The 22,741-nt window shown below is 37.7% G+C and overlaps 1 protein-coding gene across 1 annotated transcript in view; it reads left to right on the top strand.

Annotated features, from left to right (window-relative positions):
* LOC121383369 (vacuolar protein sorting-associated protein 51 homolog) overlaps positions 1-15,242 on the top strand; it is a 40,329-nt gene extending 25,087 nt beyond the window's left edge. The window contains exons 14-20 of the mRNA XM_041513356.1: positions 6,162-6,266; positions 8,456-8,596; positions 9,793-10,022; positions 10,567-10,687; positions 12,580-12,692; positions 13,627-13,705; positions 14,763-15,242. Coding sequence (XP_041369290.1) covers positions 6,162-6,266; positions 8,456-8,596; positions 9,793-10,022; positions 10,567-10,687; positions 12,580-12,692; positions 13,627-13,705; positions 14,763-14,792 — 819 coding nt within the window. The 3' untranslated portion in view covers positions 14,793-15,242. The remainder of the gene's footprint in view (positions 1-6,161; positions 6,267-8,455; positions 8,597-9,792; positions 10,023-10,566; positions 10,688-12,579; positions 12,693-13,626; positions 13,706-14,762) is intronic.
* The last annotated feature ends 7,499 nt before the right edge of the window (positions 15,243-22,741 follow it).

The following is a 22,741-nucleotide window of genomic DNA, read 5'->3' as shown; positions in this document are numbered from 1 at the left end:
ATGCGATGTAAGTACTTGAACTGGGCTTCTTTACCAATAAACATATCGGTACTACATGCGATGTAAGTACTTGAACTGGGCTTCTTTATCAATAAACATATTGGTACTACATGCGATGTAAGTACTTGAACCGGGCTTCTTTATCAATAAACATATTGGTACCACATGCGATGTAAGTACTTGAACTGGGCTTCTTTATCAATAAACATATCGGTACCACATGCGATGTAAGTACTTGAACTGGGCTTCTTTATCAATAAACATATCGGTACTACATGCGATGTAAGTACTTGAACTGGGCTTCTTTATCAATAAACATATCGGTACTACATGCGACGTAAGTACTTGAACTGGGCTTCTTTATCAATAAACATATCGGTACCACATGCGACGTAAGTACTTGAACTGGGCTTCTTTATCAATAAACATATCGGTACCACATGCGATGTAAGTACTTGAACTGGGCTTCTTTATCAATAAACATATTGGTACCACATGCGATGTAAGTACTTGAACTGGGCTTCTTTATCAATAAACATATTGGTACTACATGCGATGTAAGTACTTGAACTGGGCTTCTTTATCGGTAAACATATTGGTACCACATGCGATGTAAGTACTTGAACTGGGCTTCTTTATCGGTAAACATATTGGTACCACATGCGATGTAAGTACTTGAACTGGGCTTCTTTATCAATAAACATATTGGTACTACATGCGATGTAAGTACTTGAACTGGGCTTCTTTATCAGTAAACATATTGGTACTACATGCGATGTAAGTACTTGAACTGGGCTTCTTTATCAGTAAACATATCGGTACTACATGCGACGTAAGTACTTGAACTGGGCTTCTTTATCAGTAAACATATTGGTACTACATGCGATGTAAGTACTTGAACTGGGCTTCTTTATGAATCTTATAACATATACTTTCTAAAGTGTTTTTGCTTTCCTTAAGCATATTGCCACAATGTACAGTGCAAGTGATGCGCTTTTGTATTCACTGTACCTTTATAAAACATACAGTTTGAAATGCTATCACATTCATTTATGTTGCCTTCATTAAACATATTACCACTACATAGGCTTTTATATTAAAATATTTTATGTTTTAAATGCTGCCTAGTGCATTATTTTCTTGGATCTTTGTTGCATTCATTAAACATATTAGCACCTCTTGCAATGTAAACTTTCTGAAGTGCTGTCTAATCTATTATTTTCTTGGATCTTTGTGTTGCATTCATTAACAGCCCTCAAAATTGGCGGCAGCAATCGGCAATGCCGCTGCAAAAGCTATTACAAAATTGATTTGCTTCGACATTTTAATGCTGTCACAAAGCTGAGAGTAGTGAAAAATCTGTGGGCATTTTACTCTGCACTCTTTGTCCTATTACAGATTTTTTTTTTTTTTTAAACTTAATTACCCCAGATCGTTGGCAATGTCAAGGTTGGGGTGCCTTGAGTCATCGTCTTACAAATGTACAAAAATAATAAAATTATAACATATTTCATATATACATGTATGCACACATACACATACTGTCATACATACACACACACATACATACATACATACATATATATATATATATATATATATATATATATATATATATATATATATATATATATATATATATATATATATATATATACTCTTCAAAAAAAGAAACGCAAAAGGGTACAAATAGGTTATAACTCCGATTTTATGTTTCCTACCGGTTCATGCTTTGTGAATATAAGGTCATTGCATGTCCCAAACACATTCCCACGGTTACATTCGATAAAACGCAGCTACTGTACAATAAAGTTCCAAAATGTGAATATTCGCAAAAACGCAGCCACGTGCAAACCATGTCACCACTGCACGTGCGTTGTCTGCACGTGCAACATGAACACCGACAGTATAAAAGTGCAGGGTGTTCGCTTGCCTGGCCTCTGTATCTGGCCGACAGTTGACAATCCAGGACATGCCACGTCTCAGTGAACCGCAGAGAAACAATGCCATCGGCCGACTAGACGCAGGCGAATCCAGAACGGCCGTTGCCAGGGCATTCCATGTGTCCCCAAGCACCATCTCCAGACTGTGGGACCGTTACCAGCAACATGGATCAACACGTGACCTCCCTAGATCCGGTCGACCACGGGTCACTACCCCCGGGCAGGACCGCTACATCCGGGTACGCCACCTTCGGGAACGATTGACTACTGCCACCTCCACAGCCGCAGCAATACCAGGTTTGCGCAGGATATCCGACCAGACCGTACGGAACCGCCTACGTGAGGTAGGAATTCGTGCCAGACGTCCAGTTCGAGGTGTCATCTTAACACCACAACACCGTCGACTCCGACTGCAGTGGTGCCAGATTCATCGACAATGGCCTCAACTGCGATGGAGACAGGTGTGGTTCAGTGACGAGTCCCGATTTCTGCTCCGACGTCATGATGGAAGATGTCGCGTGTATAGGCGTCGTGGTGAACGTTATGCGGCAAACTGCATGCAGGAAGTGGACAGATTCGGCGGGGGTAGTGTCATGGTGTGGGCAGCCATCTCACACACTGGCAGAACTGACCTGGTCCACGTGCAGGGCAACCTGAATGCACAGGGCTACATTGACCAGATCCTCCGGCCACACATCGTTCCAGTTATGGCCAACGCCAACGCAGTGTTCCAACATGACAATGCCAGGCCTCACACAGCACGTCTCACAACGGCTTTCCTACAGAACAACAACATTAATGTCCTTCCTTGGCCATCGATATCACCGGATTTGAACCCAATTGAGCATCTATGGGACGAGTTGGACCGACGCCTCAGACAGCGACAACCACAGCCCCAGACCCTGCCCGAGCTGGCAGCAGCCTTGCAGGCCGAGTGGGCCACCATCCCCGGGACGTCATCCGTACTCTGGTTGCTTCAATGGGCAGGCGGTGCCAGGCAGTTGTCAACACACGCGGAGGCCACACCCGGTATTGACTCCAGATGACCTTGACCTTGGTGGTGTGTCCTATCACTTACTCACAATGGACTAGAGTGAATTGTGAACAATCCTGCAACATTTGGTAATTATCGGACTCACCATTTAATAATTAAATCAATTCTCCAAATGTTACGACAATGTGGTTTTGCGTTTCTTCTTTTGAAGAGTATATATATATATATATATATATATATATATATACATACACACATACATACATAGACATAGACATACACATACACATATAAATATATATATACATACATATATACATAGACATATACATACATATACACACATACATACACATACATATACATGTACACATATACACACACATACCGGTATATACATACATACATACATATATGATACATATGGTAGTTACATTCATTTCATTTGTCGTCTATATTGCACAAGCATATCCATATACTTTTTGTATATATTTTTTTTAATGATCTGAGGGTCAAAAATGGATAGATAAAACGAGCATAGAGGGGAGAAAAGAAAGGGAAAGAAAGGATAGAAAGGAAAGGTTTTTCTATCAACACCCAAATGGTTTTTTTTTTTTTTTAAATAACTGCTTTATTTAAATAACTGCTATAATATTAATTGGCTCATTTCGGTATAGAACTGTACGGAAGTAAAGTCTCGCGAGAACAACACTAAGGAAACAGTTATTCAAGATTAGCAGACGAAAAATGTGTTTGTCGATTTTCGACACGTTTTGTATTTGCCAGCACCGACATAGGGCATGAGTGTTAAGAAAACAACAGTTGATGGGTGGAACTTAGACTGTATTGGCTATGAAAGTGGCGAGGAAGTAGTGAGAGTATATTGCGATGTATACGGCGATGAGTCGTGTTTTCGATGGTCTTGGATTCGAGGAACTGTTGCTGCCCAAGTGGAAAATGGATGACAGGAACTACTGTGCATTTCTTTATCACAGTAATTCCTGTCATCCAGTCAACGATACTGGAAACTATTACAATTTTTTTTTAAATACAGCTTTTCAAAGAAAGCAACTAATTTCATTGCTATCAATAATAAGCCATTCAAAGACTACGAATGTTTTGCAAAATTTGAAAGGGAGTTTCATGAAGTTGATTTAGGGAGAGCCTGTTTGTCTGACAAGTCATGTTGTGAAATGGTTTGTGTGTTAGCAGACAGTATTCATGAAACAGAAATAACCAAACCACTGACATGTCATGTTTTAGCATATTATTACTGCAGTAGATCATATATGAATAATTTTGACAGCATTAGTCTTTTCTTTAAAATTGCAAAATTCATTTACAACGGCACATAATTGCCGTAGTAAAATTGTTAGAATTTCAAGGCCTGAATTAAACATATTAGCACCTCTTGCAATGTAAACTTTCTGAAGTGCTGTCCAGTATTATTTTGGTGGATCTTTGTGTTGCATTCATTAACATATTGCCACAACTATAGCAACCTACATACAGTATCATGTAATTATGAACTGTTCTTCAGCACTTGGTCCTAAATGTAATGCCACTCTGTGTAAAACAGGTTTGTGCAGGAACCATAACGGTTAACTTCATAATACAGTAAAATTAAAACTGGACAAAAAAACCCATCTTGAAATGTTGTAGTTAAGTATCAGGAGATAGTTTCCTTGCACCCACCTGGCATCCTCGTCCTATGCCGCTAATAAAGCTGGTCTGACCCATGGCACTAACTAACGACCACCGGTAGTAGTGGTGCATAGTAGGTGGTTACAAATGCCTCACAAGCATACAAACTGTACGGGGGGGGGGGGGGGGGGGGGGGGGGTTAAGGGGCCAGCGTACACTTTTTTTGAAAATGAAAAATGTTGATCAACATTTTTCATTTGGGGATGTACACTTTTAGGGGGGTTGACGGGGTTTGTCAAAAGAGTACTCTTTGTACACTTGTGAAAATGTTGAAAATTATGGACGGCTCCTTAACAATGCCAGAAGTAACTACTGAACACCGAAATGGTCAGACTAAGCCCACAGCTAAAAGCTGATGGGGAACAGGTGTGTGGCACAGATAGCCACAAGAGACCAGCACCTGTCGTGGTTGGAGAGACAAGGACTGAGATGTGGAGTTGGACAGCGAAAGAAGTTGAAAGATAGGAGGAGTTGCCAGATTGGGAAGAAATGAGATGGAATTCAAAGGAGAGAAAGGAAAGGGGGCACTGGGATAAAAAATAAATAATAATAATAATAAAATAAAAAAAAAGTAAAAAAAAGTATCAGGAGATGACATCATGTACATTTTTATTTTTAATAAAGGCTATTTCATTTTTATAAAATGTATTGAAAATCCTGCATTAAAATATTGTTTTATGGGTAAAAGAAAAAAACCCACCTAGAATAGTGACAAAAGTTGTGAGGATTTTCCACAACTGCGGCTGTGTAATGACATACTAAAAATTATCACAAATGATGTCACATAATGAATAACGATGCCATCCTTGTTTTCGAATAAAGTTTGTAACATTTAACTTAGGTATTTTGTAAGATGATAACGCAAGACTTATGACCCAATAGCCGATGTATTTTTCATGCTTGGGTGTTGTCGTTAAACATCTGTTCTATTCTATGTAATACTTACGTGACAGCAAAAGTAGGAATAACACTTTTTCTCGTTATTGGGAATACAAAATATACATTTAAACTGAATAGCTCATACCAGTAGTTCATAATTTTATTTAGGAATGTAACCTTGATGCATTTATTAAACGCTGTTGAGTTATTTATTTCTTCACAACAGCCTTTATTAAATATACTGCTGCCATATGCAGTGTTGTATTATTAATTCTGTAAGCTGGTGCACATAATTGATTTTGTGGAATCAATGATTTAGTTTTATATTTACTGGCTTCATTTAACCTATTGCAACAATGTTCTTCACAGTTTTTGTGTAATACTAGTATCATTCAGTGCAGATATAATACACTAAATTAACTATTGTATTTTTTTAGGAATTGTTGATTTATTAACAAGCATAGTGGAATTATTTGTTCATTAGTAGTAAAATGGTTTATTTTTTAAGGTATTCTTTTCATATATTATTGCTTATAAATAAAATTAATTGATATGCACACAGGAATAACTGTAACAGTTGTATTTTGTATTAATTTTTGTGTGTGTTTTTTTTTAATAATGTACAGTTAATTATTTTTCAGGAGTTTTGTGAAGGTTTTGGTGAAAAGGGCTCCATACCACCTGCTTTGTTATTGATTCTATCCAGATTCTGTTTAGATCTTGAAAGTTCCATCATTTCATACCTTGTAAGTAAATACATATACATAAACATGAAATGGATTGTGGCATCTTAATTCATTTCTAAAATAATTAAAGGGACTGTCCTGAGTCGATTTTGTTGTCATTGTAACATATTTCCTACTAACAGAGCTTAATAATAACTGAACTTGCATATTAAATACATTTTCTTGTTTAGAATACTGGAGGGACGGGACGTAGCCCAGTGGTAAAGCACTCGCTAGATGCACGGTCGGTCTGGGATCGATCCACGTCAGTGGACCCATTGGGCTATATCTCGTCCCAGCCAGTGCACCACGACTGGTATATCAAAGGCCTTGGTATGTGTTATCCTGTCTGGGATAGTGTATATAAAAGACCCCTTGCTACTAATGGAAAAATGTAGCGGGTTTCATCTCTTAAGACTATATGTCATAATTACCAAATGTGTGACATCCAATAGCCGATGATTAACAAATCAATGTGCTCTAGTGGTGTCGTCAAACAAAACAAACTTTGTTTAGAATACCAGTGTCTGTACATGCTTTGCTTTTCTGGTCATCCTAATGATTCTAATAACCCAAACTGGATTTCGCCTTGCAATAATTCCATACGTATGAAAAAAGATATATTTGAAAATAAGTGCAATTTGAGCTACTACAGATATTAGGACTACCAGGAAAAAAAACATTGGCAGGAAACATTTTGTTCAGTATTGAGGCACCATTCGCTACACTAATTTTAGAGATCACCATACAGTTCAGAAAAGTTAAATAGTCCAGTGAAACCCCTCAAAACCAGACTTTTTAAAAATTCTCAGAGGCTTGTTTTAGTCAATAGAGAAAGAACCGGCCTTGGTGGTGTCATGGTTAGGCCATCGGTCTACAGGCTGGTAGGTACTGGGTTCAGATCCCAGTTGAGGCATGGGATTTTTAATCCAGATACTGACTTCAAACACTGAGTGAGTGCTCCGCAAGGCTCAATGGGTAGGTGTAAACCACTTGCACCGACCAGTGATCCATAACTGGTTCAACAAAGGCCATGGTTTGTGCTATCCTGCCTGTGGGAAGCGCAAATAAAAGATCCCTTGCTGCTAATCAGAAGAGTAGCCCATGTAGTGGCGACAGCGGGTTTCCTCTCAAAATCTGTGTGGTCCTTAACCATATGTCTGACGCCATATAACCGTAAATAAAATGTGTTGAGTGCGTCGTTAAATAAAACATTTCTCTTTTTTTAGTCAATAGAGGGCGGGATTTAGCTCAGTCGGTTGAGTGCTCGCTTGAGGTGCTTGCATTGCAGGATTGAACCACCTCAGTGGATCCATTCAGCTGATGAGTTTTTTCTCATTCCAACCAGTGCACCACAACTGGACAAAGACTGTAGTATGTATTTTCCTGTCTGTAGGAAAGTGCATATAAAAGATCCCATGCTGCATTAGAAAAAATGTAGCGAGTTTCCTCTTATGACTATGAGTGAGAATTACCAAATGTTTGACATCCAGCAGCCGATGATTAATTAATCGTTGTGCTCCAGTGGTGTCGTTAAAACAAAATAAAAAACTTTAGTCAATAGAGGTTCAAGCATATCTTTCCTGGGTACTTCTGAGATTATCCTATACCTGCCACTGACAGCATACATCAAACATTTCCACTGAACCATTAAAACACGGTTGAAGCTTGTACTACAAAGAAACTCAGTACCTACCCGCTTCACTACTATGCCACTAAATTAATGCCTGTTTTGATCTGTTGTTAGACTTTATTTTTATGCTTCCATTGGTTTACCCATGCAGACCTCTCGGCTATCAGAACAGGCTGTACAGGGCAGTAGGGTACTGCATTGTTGGTCACTATTATTGTATTCTTTCATTCATTCATTCATTCATCCATTCATCCATTCATCCATTTATTCATTCATTCATTCATTCATTCATTCATTCATTTAATTCATTATTTTCATGCTTATATCCAATTAAGGTTCAAGCACCCTGTCCTGGGCACACACCTCAGCTATCTGGGCTTGCTGTCCAGGACAGTGGGTTAGTGGTTAGTTGTTAGTGAGATAGAAGTCTGTGTAATGGTCGTTAAAACTCTGTGGGTGGGAGCCGATACCAGCCTGGGAACCCAGTACCTACCAGCCTTAAGTCAGATGGCTAAACCACAACCTCAGCGAGTCCAGTCTCTAAGACATAACAGTACTTATTATATATTTTTTATAGCTAACATTGACCGAGGAACAGTTCCTATTGGCTGATAAGAGTCACATGACCCCGGAATCAGAGCTGTCTGAAATGGCGAAGAATACCGCTCAGAAGTTGCTAAATCACTATGTGAGAGTTCAAGGTCTTATGACTTCACAGGTAATTTTAATATACTGTCTTTTACATAATGCATCCATAAGTGAAAGTATTAAGTTACATACTATCTTAAAATAGCCCAGTGGTAAAGCGCTTGCTCGATGCCCATCGGCGGGCCCATTGGGCTATTTCTCGTTCCAGCCAGTGCACCACTACTGGTATATCAAAGGCTGTGGTATGTACTACCCTGTCTGTGGGATGGTGCACATAAAAGATCCCTTGCTGCTAATCGAAAAGAGCAGTCCATGAAGTGGCGAAATCGGGTTTCCTCTCTCAATATCTGTGTAGTCCTTAACCATATATCTGACACTATATAGCCATAAATAAAATGTGTTGAGTGCATTGTTAAATAAAACATTTCTTTCTTTCTTTCTTTCTTAATATAATGCATCCATAAGTCAAAAGTCTGATGTGTGCTGGGGTGTTCTTAAACATTCATTCATTCATTTCATAAGTCAAAAGTATATAAAGTATCAGAAAGGTGGAGGAATGGTTAGTTATATGGAATCTTTTTATTTTTTTTATCAATTTTCCTCTTTAAATGTGTGTCAATTTAAGTTACTGAATTTTATTCAGGGGTGGGAATTCTCCTCGGATCCACGGTTTTCCTCTCCTGGAACATTGCGTTTCCTCGCATTTTAATCGTCCTTGCCCCCCGGACCCCTCTAGATTTCCTCTTTTTTTACAGTTCACTACCCTGGACCCCTCTAGATTTCCTCTTTTTTACAGTTCACCACCCCGGACCCCTCTAGATTTCCTCTTTTTTTTTTACAGTTCACCAATTCCCACTCCTGTTTATTATATCATCAGGTGCATGTGCATGAATTTTAGCAGAGATGGGTCTAGACTGTTGTGACGGACGTTTATAGGCAGATTAAATCATCCTCTCCTGGAAAATGTAATATGAAAAAATAAAATTTGCTTGAGCAGGGAGGGGTTTCGACTCCCAAAACCTTTCCCCTGTACATACACTTACTATCAATTGATATTGAGCAAAAATTGAGAAACTTAGCTTCGATGTATTTTCCACGAATTCTCTGCTAATAAGTCATTAGTTAGAAACGAATATACAGTACTGATTTAAACCCTAATTATAAGGAGCTTTTTTCACTGACTAACTTTTTATCATTCAAAGATCAAAGTATTATTGTCTGAAGAAATAACCTTAGTTTGCTATTTAATGTGCTTTGGTTATCTAGATGTTAAGAAAGAGTGTGGAGACGAGGGACTGGCTGAACACCATTGAACCGCGGAACGTGCGAGCGGTAATGAAGCGTGTTGTTGAGGACATATCGGCGATTGACAGCCAGGTGGGTCAGTTCTTTGTGGAGGGGGTGCGTAAGGAGAGGAGCAGTGACTCGAGTCGTCGCACCCACCCACACAGTCTGTCGCAGCAGCAGAAGAGACCCGCGTGGAGTTACTCACCAAGGTTAGATAACTCTGATTGACTCTCTGAATAGTGGAGAAAACATAAGAGATAGAACACTTCAAACATGTAGCATATTGCTGTGAAAATAATCCAAATACTGCAAAATGCATGAGCCATTTATTTTATTGTGTTTTTTTTTCATAAAATTTAAATCTGTATATCTAGGCTACATGTAAGTTTTAAAGAAAATATTATAGTCCGTCTCATCCTACAAAATTGTTTTTGTAAATAATTTCAATTTGGTTTAACGTACGAAAACAAGTAAAAGTGTTTTGGAAATAGCAAAAAATGTTTAATTTTGTGTGCAATCGGCTCAGAAATAGATAACTTGTATATTTCATAGTATGAAAAAAGGCATTCGCTGTGGGATGGACTATAGATTACTGTTTTCTGAGCTGAGCATTAATTCAGGGTACCCTAATATGGTCACATTGTTGTTGTTTTGAAATTGAATTAGGTACATGTATTAGATAATATGTCTGAATATTTTATTATTAGTGACTTATTTAATCATTTGTTTTGTTGTTTTCTTGGGGTTTTTTAGTGTGGACAATAGCTTGATCAGCAACATTCAGAAATTATTTTCTGAGAAAATTGAGATCTTCAGTGCAGTTGAATTCAGCAAGGTGTCTGTGTTAACTGGCATCATAAAAATCAGTCTGAAGGTAAGAACACATAGAATTGGACACTGAGGCTGTTTCTTAAGTTCTATTGTATTTTAATGCTAACATAATTATACATATTATGACAGATATTTGGTATCAGTGCCAGTTACAGCCTTTATTCTGTTTTGTTGATGGTTATGCAATGAGAATACATTTTGATAATGTTTTCTTTATTTAGTTTTTTTTTTAAGGCATAAATGTTTTAAGTTTGGGGAAAAAAACAACAAAACTTATAGATGTAGTCTACAAAATCGCCTTGAAGATTTCTATATTTTGTGATTAGATCCTACAGCATAGTCATAACAATTTGTCCTTCAGGTTGGAATTGCCTTATCTATACTTCACAATGCTGACTGATTCCTTTTCATGCACACTTAATTACAACAAATAATATTTGTAAGCTGAGATATGTTTAGTCTTGACCCATTCGTAAGTACTTCACCAACCAACGTGTTTAATCATATGCATAAAGATACAGTTGTCATTCTTCAGTAACATAAAAATTAACAACTTCGCCATAAATATTAAGTTTAACATGTTAATTTGTTAAATATTTCGAAAACGATGATTCCAAAAATTTCTTTAACCATAAGTTATGATCATGTCAGTTATCGTAAAACATAAAGTTATAACATTATTTGCCCTTCTTGGTTTATATAGAAATTGTTTAACCCATGGGTCAGAGAGAATTTTCTTTCTAGCCCCATGCAAAAGCCAACTACTTCAATAAATAGGGCAAGAGCAAGAATAGCCATTTGTGGTGGTTGCATGTTGGCCCATTACTATCTCTCTTAGGGATGCAGCTAGCTACTTCAATAAATAGGGCAATAGCAAGAATAGCCATTTGTGATGGTTGCATGTTGGCCCATTACTATTCTCTTAGGGAATAGCTACTTCAATAAATAGGGCAAGAGCAAGAATAGCCATTTGTGGTGGTTGCATGTTGGCCCATTACTATCTCTCTTAGGGATGCAGCTAGCTACTTCAATAAATAGGGCAAGAGTAAGAATAGCCATTTGTGGTGGTTGCATGTTGGCCCATTACTATCTCTCTTAGGGATGCAGCTAGCTACTTCAATAAATGGGCAAGAGTAAGAATAGCCATTTGTGGTGGTTGCATGTTGGCCCATTACTATCTCTCTTAGGGATGCAGCTAGCTACTTCAATAAATGGGCAAGAGTAAGAATAGCCATTTGTGGTGGTTGCATGTTGGCCCATTACTATCTCTCTTAGGGATGCAGCTAGCTACTTCAATAAATGGGCAAGAGTAAGAATAGCCATTTGTGGTGGTTGCATGTTGGCCCATTACTATCTCTCTTAGGGAAGCTAGCTACTTCATAAATAGGGCAAGAGTAAGAATAGCCATTTGTGGTGGTTGCATGTTGGCCCATTACTATCTCTCTTAGGGATGCAGCTAGCTACTTCAATAAATGGGCAAGAGTAAGAATAGCCATTTGTGGTGGTTGCATGTTGGCCCTACTATCTCTCTTAGGGATGCAGCTAGCTACTTCAATAAATAGGGCAAGAGTAAGAATAGCCATTTGTGGTGGTTGCATGTTGGCCCATTACTATCTCTCTTAGGGATGCAGCTAGCTACTTCAATAAATGGGCAAGAGTAAGAATAGCCATTTGTGGTGGTTGCATGTTGGCCCTACTATCTCTCTTAGGGATGCAGCTAGCTACTTCAATAAATAGGGCAAGAGTAAGAATAGCCATTTGTGGTGGTTGCATGTTGGCCCATTACTATCTCTCTTAGGGATGCAGCATGGGAAATAAACTGCTCTGCTATGACATGTTTGATCCTTGCTTGGACACAATCACACTTTTGTGTTTACACCAGCACAAAGACTGCATTGAATACTTACTAACAAACACTTTCAATCCTCTATTTAGACATTCCTCGAGTGTGTTCGTCTGCGGACGTTTGGTCGCTATGGTTTCCAGCAGATACAGGTGGACACCCACTACCTGCAGCTTTACCTCTGGCGATTTGTGTCTGATGAAAAGTAAGTCACAGATGTCTTTTAATAGGAAGAAAGGAAATGTTTTATTTAACAATGCACTCAACACATTTTATTTACGGTTATATGGCATCTGACATATGGTTAAGGACCACACAGATATTGAGAAGGGAAACCCGCTGTCGCCACTTCATGGGCTAGTCTTTTCGATTAGCAGCAAGGGATCTTTTATATGCACCATCCCATAGACAGGATAGCACATACCACAGCCTTTGATATACAAATCATGGTGCACTGGCTGGAGTGAGAAATAGCCTCACTGATGGAGATTGATCTCAAACCGACTCTTTTAATAGATTCGGCTCATGGGTAGGGTGTCTTTTTTTTATATTTTCATTGTTCCAGTTAAATAAAACTAATGTTTGGTGATGTTAGTGATGATAGATTCTTTTTCTGCAAATTAATTTTGTAAATGTCACAGATTTGACATAATATTATACTCTTAATTTATACAGGGAAATGTAGTTTTATATAGACAAAGGTAATATAATGTATTTTATTTTACTACCTGCTGTAGACAAATGTGATAAAATATTGTATTTCATTTCAAAACCTGGTGTAGACAAATGTAATAAAATATTGACTTTCATTCTTGAGGCTATTTCTAGTTCCAGCCAGTGGACCACAACTGTTATATCAAAGGCTGTGGTATGTGCTCTCCTGTCTGTGGGATGGTGCATATAAAAGATCCCTTGCTACTAATAGAAAAATGTAGCGGGTTTCCTCTCTATGACTATATATCAAAATTACCGAATGTTTGACATTCAGTAGCCGATGATTAATAACTCAGTGTGCTCTAGTGGTGGTGTTAAACAAAACAAGACAAATGTAATCAAATATATTTCATGTGAGAACCTGGTGTAAATAAATTGTATTTAGTGTAGACAAGTGTTGTAAAGTATAATATTTTCTTCTACAGCCTGGTTCAGGTGTTACTTGATGAGATTGTCTGCAGCACGATGCACCGATGTCTGGACGCCATCATGATGGAGCCAAGTGTATGTCACTTACATCGTTCAGTGTCACATTGCCATTTTCAGCTGTCCTTATAATGCCAGAGAATATTTTTATCTCTGTGTAATATTAACAAGTCTCTCTGTGTTAAACTTGGCTGCACTTTTTTGTAATTAACAAAGTGTACAGCTGGGGTGAAAATATATCCAGTGATTTGAAAATATGTTGTGAAATATGGTTAAGAAAGTGAAGATAACACCCTTTTCACTTGTAACAAATGTTGTCACAGCATAACAAATGACACCAATAGTATATCTTGGCAAAAAATTATCAAAATAAAAATCCAACAGTTTATATATAAAACAATTATTTAACAACTGTTTACGTTTGTTGCTGTTTCATCAATAATTTTATTTTATAAAGTATCAAACTTCTGAAATAATAAAGATTTTAAAAGTCAATTCAGTTTATTTCAGTTTTAGTAAACAATGTCTATTAAAGCATTGGGCATTTTACCATATATTTCCGCTTGTGAATTGCAAACTTATTTAAAGAGATATCAATTATACTTGGCAAAATATAAAATATCTCCACTTTAAACACTCCCTGTCTTTGTCTGTCTGTCTGTCTGTCTGTCTGTCTCTCTCTCTCTCTCTCTGTCTCCGTCTCTCTGATGGAATCGTTTCGATTCCATCCAGACCTTATTTTACAGTTCCTACATGATACTGCATTTTATTGTAAATTTTAAATATTATCTCACTGTGATATTTGTATTTTTGCACAGTTCTTTACACTGTGTTTTAATTTAACTGTTGAATTTTTATATTGATGTCGATCATCACATTGTTTTTCCATTACCACAGTTTGACACCCAATAGCCGATGTATTTTTCGTGCTGGGGTGTCGTTAAACATTCATTCATTCATTCATTCCGTCTCTCTCTCTCTCTCCCTCCCTCTGTCTGTCTTTCCCTTTCTGTATGTCTGTTTTCTCTCTCATTATTTACTTTAATTACCAATGTTTTACTGTTGTCTGGTATGTATGTATGTATATGAGATAAGTATTCAATTATAAGTATATAATTGTTTGTCTGTTTTTCAGGTGATTGATCTGATTTGTGAGAGAGGATGATCATCCTGTTTAGGAGAGAATCAACTTTCTGGTGATGATGTTTGGGAGGATGGACACTCTGGACTTTGTCACGATGCTATTATATATTTTTAAAAAGCATTATCTCTACTAGAGAATGAACTTTCTGTTGATAATGATATTTATCAAGGAATGAACATTGTAATAATAGTTGTGAGGTGACAGGCTTTCTGAGAATCATATTTAAGACTGGATGAAGATTGACAGAAACTGGTGGAGGGTACAAACATCTGCAAAATAGTTTTGACCATCTGCTGCAAAAGCCTTTGAAACTTGAATGTTCTGCATGCACATGATATCACAACTACTTTATAAGTATTACAAACACTTAACGACATGTTTGTGGCATGATTATTACAGAATTGTTAATCTTGAACTATATGGATAATAAATATTTGTTTTATGGGGCTTTGTAAGAAGCCCTAGATTGTTCATCAGTCTTGGTGTGTCTGTCCAGGGGTGGGACGTAGCCCAGTGGTAAAGCGCTCCTCTCCGTCTGGTGTCCACAACTGGTGTAACAAAGGCCGTAATAAGTACTATCCTGCTGGAAAGAGTGGCCCATTGTGCGTGCGGTGGTAGTGGCTTTCCTCTCTCATTATCTGTGTGATCCTTAATCATATATCCAGTATTGTATAAGTATAATAAAATATGTTGACTGCATCATTAATTAAAACATTCCTTCCTTTCTTCCTTCCTTCCTTCATGCCTGTCCATCCAAACACTATGTGAGTTAGTAAAGGGCTGTTCCAGAGTTTACAACATAGGGTTAGTCAAGTGGATTTGATACAGTGTTTTCTATTTGCATACTAGGTTTAAATAAAAATGTTTTGTGTGTAGTGGTGGTTCAAAATAACTGCCTCCCGACCCCCCCCCCCATGTTATCTGTTTTGGTACAGCCCTAAAGTCTTTTGTAGTTCAATGGTGTGTTCAGGAGGTCATATGCCTGGGAACAATTTAACTGGTACCATCATCATCTATCATATCACATTCATCTAACATTAGGTGTGCAAAAAATCAGCCTAGCGAGCACTCGAACTCTACTTCAAAATTCCTCAGGTGATAGCACAGTGGATTTCCATGATATACATCCTAAACTTACATTCATTCCATACCTAATATAATATTAATAAAATACTGTATTAACAGAGTTTTATTGTTCATTTTAAATTTAATATCTGATGATTAGCAGTGGAATGGTGTGTGAAAACAAGAATCCTTTTCCTTTCTCTACCATCTGTTAGTGTATGAATTCCCCTGCTTTACTGCATACCTGAGTAGAGCGCTTTTGTTTAAGTGTTCACATTATTGATTGTTGAGTGTGTCAGCTGACGGAATACAGCAAATGATCTTTTACATGGGTATTCCATTTCATTATAATTCAGAATTGTCACACTAAAATATATACATGTATATATATTTTTTTGACATTTTGAATATCTAGCATTTACAAATGCAATAAAGCAAAGAATCCTTTTAGGAATTCTTGATTACGAACTTGATGCTTAATGGCAGTTTGGCTGAAAGGGATCTGATTTGCAGTGATGTCAGATCAGTTTTTGCTTCACAGACAAGTTAATGCAGTTATCTGTAGACTATAAAGATTGTACCTGATTATGGACTTCAAATTTTTTCATTTTTATTGTAAAGCGGAAATTTTCATTCATTATGGAAAGGAAAGGAGGAGTGTGGAGAAAGATGTTATCCTAGTTATTGCGTCCAAGAGATTATTCGTTCTATTATCAGTTTGTTTCAGTGCCATGCTTGTACACGGGCATGTATCTAGTAGTATGACAGATGTTATTCTTGTTCCTATTGTGAAAAACAAAACCGGAGACAACAGATAAAGGCAATTACCGTCCAATTGCATTAGCAACTGTGATATCAAAAGTTATGAAACATGTACTGTTATCACGAACAGACCTGAGTACATCGGACTATCAGTTTGGTTTTAAAAGTGGGACATCCACCGATATGTGTTTATTTGCTTTTAAGGAAGTTAATAACTTTTACATTTCACAAGGTAGTCCTGTGTACATTTGCTTTTTGGATGCGAAAAAGGCCTTTGACAGAGTAAATCACTGGACATTATATACGACACTTTTGAAAAAAGGCGTGCCTACTTTTGTAGTTCGCTTTCTCAAAGCATGGTATTTAACCCAATTGTTTAGTGTAAAATGGGGTGCATATATTTCCTGTAAATTTAATGTAACAAATGGCGTCCGTCAAGGTGGGGTAATGTCACCCTTATTATTTAATATATATATTGATGACCTTAACCTACAGTTGTCAAAATGTGCAGTTGGGTGTAATGTTGGTGGGGTGTTTCTAAATAACTTCAGTTTTGCTGATGATATATCACTTCTTTGCCCATCTATTTCTGCATTAAGAAAAATGTTAACGATTTGCGAGAAATTTGCAGAAGATTATGATATTATATATAATACAATGAAAACTGTTTGTATGTGTATTGAGCCAGAAACTCTGAAGTTGATCAATGTGCCTTCGATATATTTGTGTGGTGATGTACTGAAATTTGTTGACAACTATAAATATTTAGGTCATATTATATGCAAAAACATGAAAGACGATAAAGACATTAAACGACAGTATAGAGCCCTTTGTGTACGTGCAAACATGTTGTTGCGGCGATTTGCAAAGTGTTCAGAATCTGTTAAAACACAATTATTTGTGAGTTATTGTAGTAATTTGTACGCGGGTGCATTATGGGTGAAATTTAAGCAGGATACCATGAAGGATCTTAACATATGTTATAATAATGCATACCGATGGATGATCGGACAACGACGACCATACAGTGCCAGCAAGATGTTTGTCAGTCATCGAGTAAAAAGCTTTGGCGCTTTACTTCGCTCAACAGCATATTCGCTGAAGAGCAGAATCGAAACAACTTCAAACAACCTACTTGCCCACCTGCGGTGTACAACTGTGTACGTCAAATCTGTATGTGTAAATCGCTGGGACAAGCTGCTGTATATTATGTAATCAGTTTTGTACGTGATGTTTATATATGTTCTATGGATCTCTGATCTGAAATAAAAATCTATTATTATTATTATTGCGGTGAAGCATGGTAACTCGGTAAGGGAGGTAACCTTGCTTTCAACAAAGGGATATATCCAGTCATCATATATAGTGAAACCTGCCTAAACTGGATGTAATATTTATCCGATTAAGACCGGATCCGGTGTTTAGAGAGTCACGATTTAGAAAATGTGGACTAAAACTTGGCTGGTTTTGACGGGATTCCAGTTTGTCGAGGGTCCAGTTTAGACAGGTTTCATTGTATCATATTTTTTAGAGGATACTGTATTGTACAGAACAGTGATGTGACTATTAAATCGCTGCAAACAAGTGCTACACTTTTCATGGGAGCATAAATACGATAACGTAGCGCCAATCTAATGACGTAGGGCTAACATCGACGTAGGCGAAAGTTTCCGTTACAATACCGTAACTAATGGCAGTAGTGAAGATTTTGTCAAGACAGCCTTAAGTTTAGACTGAAACTGTTAATGGTTTTGTTATTTAAGATATTGTAACTTGTGGACATTAGATAGTTATCCAGGTATGTTGGAGGGAGGGGCAGGAAGGAGGGCTTGTGTCACCGACATTTTTGTTCATCTTAGAATGAACATAATAAAAAAGCTGAATTTCAAGTGTCCCAGAATACTCTTAAAAGTTGGACCGTAGTATTTCAAACACTACAGGATATGTTTCACTATTGGAGCCGTTTTTTTCTATAATTAAAATCGGACATTATTAAATTTTATTGTTTACATTATCCATTTTTGTACATCCAAAGTGGACAATTCAAAGGCTGCAGATCAAACATTAAAAAATAAAATATAACATATTTTACAGTACAGTATTCGCCACTCGAGGAAAATCATGAGAATGTTGCCACCCATATACTATATCATGTTAATGAACACCTTTCGCAATGGAAGGAAGGATGGCAATGTTTTATTTAACGACGCACTCAACACATTTTATTTATGGTTATATGGCGTCAGACATATTGTTAAGGACCACATAATATATATAGAGGAAACCCGCTGTCGCCACTTCATGAACTACTCTTTTTAGATTAGCAGCAAGGGATCTTTTATATGCACTATCCCACAGACAGGATAGTACATACCACGGCCTTTGTTACACCAGTTGTGGAGCACTGGTTGGAACGAGAAATAACCCAATGGGGCCACTGACGAGCATCAATCCAAAACCAAGCGAGCGCTTTACCACTGGGCTACGTCCCGTCCCCCCATTTCGCAATGGATTCAAAAGGTAAACGTAGAAGTCTATTCCCGAAAAATAAAAATCTGAGGGGCCTTTGCTTAACAATTCAGCATATGAAAATGACCTTGGCTTGTTAATTATAAAATAATCGATGGGTATTTTATCACTCGATAGTTAAAGGGAAATTCCAAGGTGACTGACGGTACATTTTTAGTCAATATTTATTTTCAAAATACTTGTTTTCATATATATAACATTTTTGCAACGTCAGTGGTGATCAGTTTAATGTTCACCAAAGACCACTAAAGATAGTCTGATAAATTGTTTAGCTATGTTTTTCCGAAAAGCCTGGACACTAAAGTGTCCAAAATACAGATATTTAAAAGTCAAACATTGTCTGAACATCCAACATCAGTCACCATGGAATTGCTCTAAGGACAATGAAAGTGCAACAGGTGGCTGGCGTTTTTCTTCTTTTTTCTCTCTTTGTAATGTTAAAAAAAGAAATATGTTTAGTATGTTGAGTACAGTTTTTAAAACCACGTATGGTGTCTTTGTCCTCAAACCAGGTATAGGTTGGCTTTTTCTTGTTGCTGTTGTTGTTGTTGTTGTTGTTGCTGTTTTGTTTGGGTTGTTATGTTTGGGTAGTGGTGGAGGTTGTTGTTTTATTACGCACGCTGGGACATCAAAGTTTGTATAAGAAGTCCGTGATTCTTATATTACAGGAGGGTGGGTCGTATGACCTTTTACTGTCGTCATACCCCCACCCCCCGAGGTATGAATAAATTATGGATTAAGGTCCGTTAACGACTATGGTAACTTATTATACGGAATGCCCACTTTATCGTAGTAATTAACTTCGTGTTATACCAACATGTAGTTAATATAAATTTCACGTGACCTGTCGTGGCAGCCTGCTACATGCTATATTGGTGACATATAACTGATAATAAGGTCGTGGAGTTTTGATGACGTAACTGATGTATACAAGTCGTCCGAGATGCCCTATTGGTGACAACTTTTTTGTTTTGTTTAACGACACTACTAGAGCGCATTGATTTATTAATCATCGGCTATTGGATGTCAATCATTTGGTAATTTTGACATATAGTCTTAGAGAGGAAACTCGCTACATTTTTCCATTAGTAGCAATGGATTTTTATATGCAACATTCCACAGACATGATAGCACATACCACGGCCTTTGATATACCAGTCATGGTGCACTGGCTGGAACGAGAAATAGCCCAGTGGGCCCACCGACGGGGATCGATCCCAAACCGACCACGCATCAAGCGAGCGCTTTACCACTAAGCTACGTTCCGCCCCTGGTGACAACTGATAAACAAGTTATGACACTGGATCTGTTATAAGATTACTTTTTATGTATTTAATTGCTTTGTTTCCAAAGAGATGCTGGCGACTGAGGCTCGTATCTCTTGATTGTGTCTTCTTTTCTGTTCAATCTGACCGAGATCAGCCTAATGCTATTCTAAGACTACCAACTGTCACGACGAAGTTGGCTAAGTCGATGGTTTCGTTGTAATTTTCTCAACAACCTATTTAGGACGGGTGAGCTCAAATTAATAACTAATTCGTCGTAGGAGTTGTTTACGACGAGAATCGAGTTGTAAAAGTGCTTAGACTGGCAAATGAACAGTTGTAGAAGTCCTGACAACAGAAGATTGGCCAACTTTGTGCTGGCAGTTGGTAGTCTGATTCTAGCATTATGCTAACATCAGACTACCAACTGTCACGCCAGAGTTGGCCTTTATGACTGTCCAGTTGCTAATCTGAGCATTCTTACAACTATTCTCGTCGTATAAACCATTAGTTGTTAATCTGAGCGGACCCGTCGTAAGTCGGGAGTTGGCAAAATTACAAGACAACCGTCGAGTTGTCCAAGTTTTTTTATAACTACAAACAGTACAACTTATATAGTTTGAAATATACTTATTTCTTCTTTTTTGTGGTCCTTACACTAATCCATCTTCCGTCATGCTGTAATTATGTGCGAAAATTAGATAACAATCAGTCCAGAGGATAAGTGCACAAAAATTACCGACGGGTTAAGATATTACATTACATTTGACAAAGAACTGGCCATTGTTTTAGTGCACGAATATAATTTTGTATGTACTTAATAATTGTTTACATCATCAATCCTGCCGGTGACGGACACTGGATTTTTACTGTACATAATAACTGTTCTGCGCTACTTTTATTCCCTGCCAGGCCCGGGTCCAGTGGGAGGGTGCTGGAGGTGCGCATTCCAATGGTATTTCGACAGTTTTCCGTTTACATGTAGTTACGAAAATTGCCGAAGACGTTACCATAAAAACGTTAACATTCCGTTTACGTGACGTCAACAATGCGTTTACGTTTTAATACGTTTATTGATGTCAAAGCGATACGATGCACATTCGTCTGAAGATGGTTTAACTTCAGAAATGTGTGAAAGTATCGCTGTTTGACATTTATAACCATATTTATTTTAAATGTGTATACATATTAAATATCTGTGCATGGATCTAATATTACCTAATGATGACATCTAACTTCTGTGCTGTTCTGTTCCGATATTTCCTGCAATTTATGTTGAGTGAATATATCACTAGAGGTAAGTAATTGATTGTTTACTTATTTCTTTATCAGGACCGTTGAAGTAGGGTGTGGGGTGCGTAGGCATTAGCGTAGCCAGTATTTTATATTGTAGAGGGACACCCACATTGGGAGCAGAAACCCACACTGTCAGTGAGTCGTGTTATGGGGTGACAGGTACATATAACGTATGTTGGGGTGGATTGACAGGCATTGCCCCCATGCCCCCCCCCCCCCCCCCCCCCCGTCGGCTACGCCAATACATACTAATAAAAAATACAAGAAATGTTTGCTAGGTTAATTCAGTTCATTTCAGTTTGTTGCATCAATTTAAGCATAATAACGGTTTCCGAAGGACAGCAAGAGGAGGCTGTTGGGAGGGTATCCACCCTATCCCCATCCGAAATTCAAAGTGTCCCGAAAAATCCAGTGTTTAGTAAATGAAAATAATGCATTTATTTTTGGGTTTTTTTTTTTTTGCGGTAAACATGTTTACAATGTTCAGCTTAATATTTCTGTGCATGATGATTACTATACAGATAATACATATTAGTTTACTTTTGAATTCTGTAGATGCCCCTTTTAAGCGTGTTTACCAAGCCGATGTGTATTTTTGTGCTGGGGTGTCGTTAAACATTCATTCATTCATTCATTCATTGAAGAATCCTGCGTCCGTCCCTGCCAGTTATGACATTATTAAAAAAATAGCGAAATTATCACAACCTACTTTTCCATCGCCAGCTTCACAGCCTTGTTGTGACCCCTGCTCGATTTCACCCTGGATCTGCCACTGAACACGGACACATATTCGCGGGTTTACGCAATACGTACACGGAAAACGTACTACGTTTGACCCAATGACTGTATAACACATATACTGAACAAAATAAGAAACTTCCGCTAACTTTGCTTGAACATAACTTGATGAACACAAACCGGGGGAATAATTGTTATATATGCGTTTAAAGAGTGTTCCATGATGCATCGTTTGGTGCAAAAATAATAGCCATAGGTTAACAGAAACTGGGAGAAATTTTGACCAAGTGTGGTAGGGGTTAAAAAAAACCCCAC

Source organism: Gigantopelta aegis, chromosome 10, assembly GCF_016097555.1.
Source record: "Gigantopelta aegis isolate Gae_Host chromosome 10, Gae_host_genome, whole genome shotgun sequence".
Classification (NCBI taxonomy): domain Eukaryota; kingdom Metazoa; phylum Mollusca; class Gastropoda; order Neomphalida; family Peltospiridae; genus Gigantopelta; species Gigantopelta aegis.
Note: the sequence above shows the minus strand (reverse complement) of the source record. Positions and strands in the feature narration are given on the sequence as shown.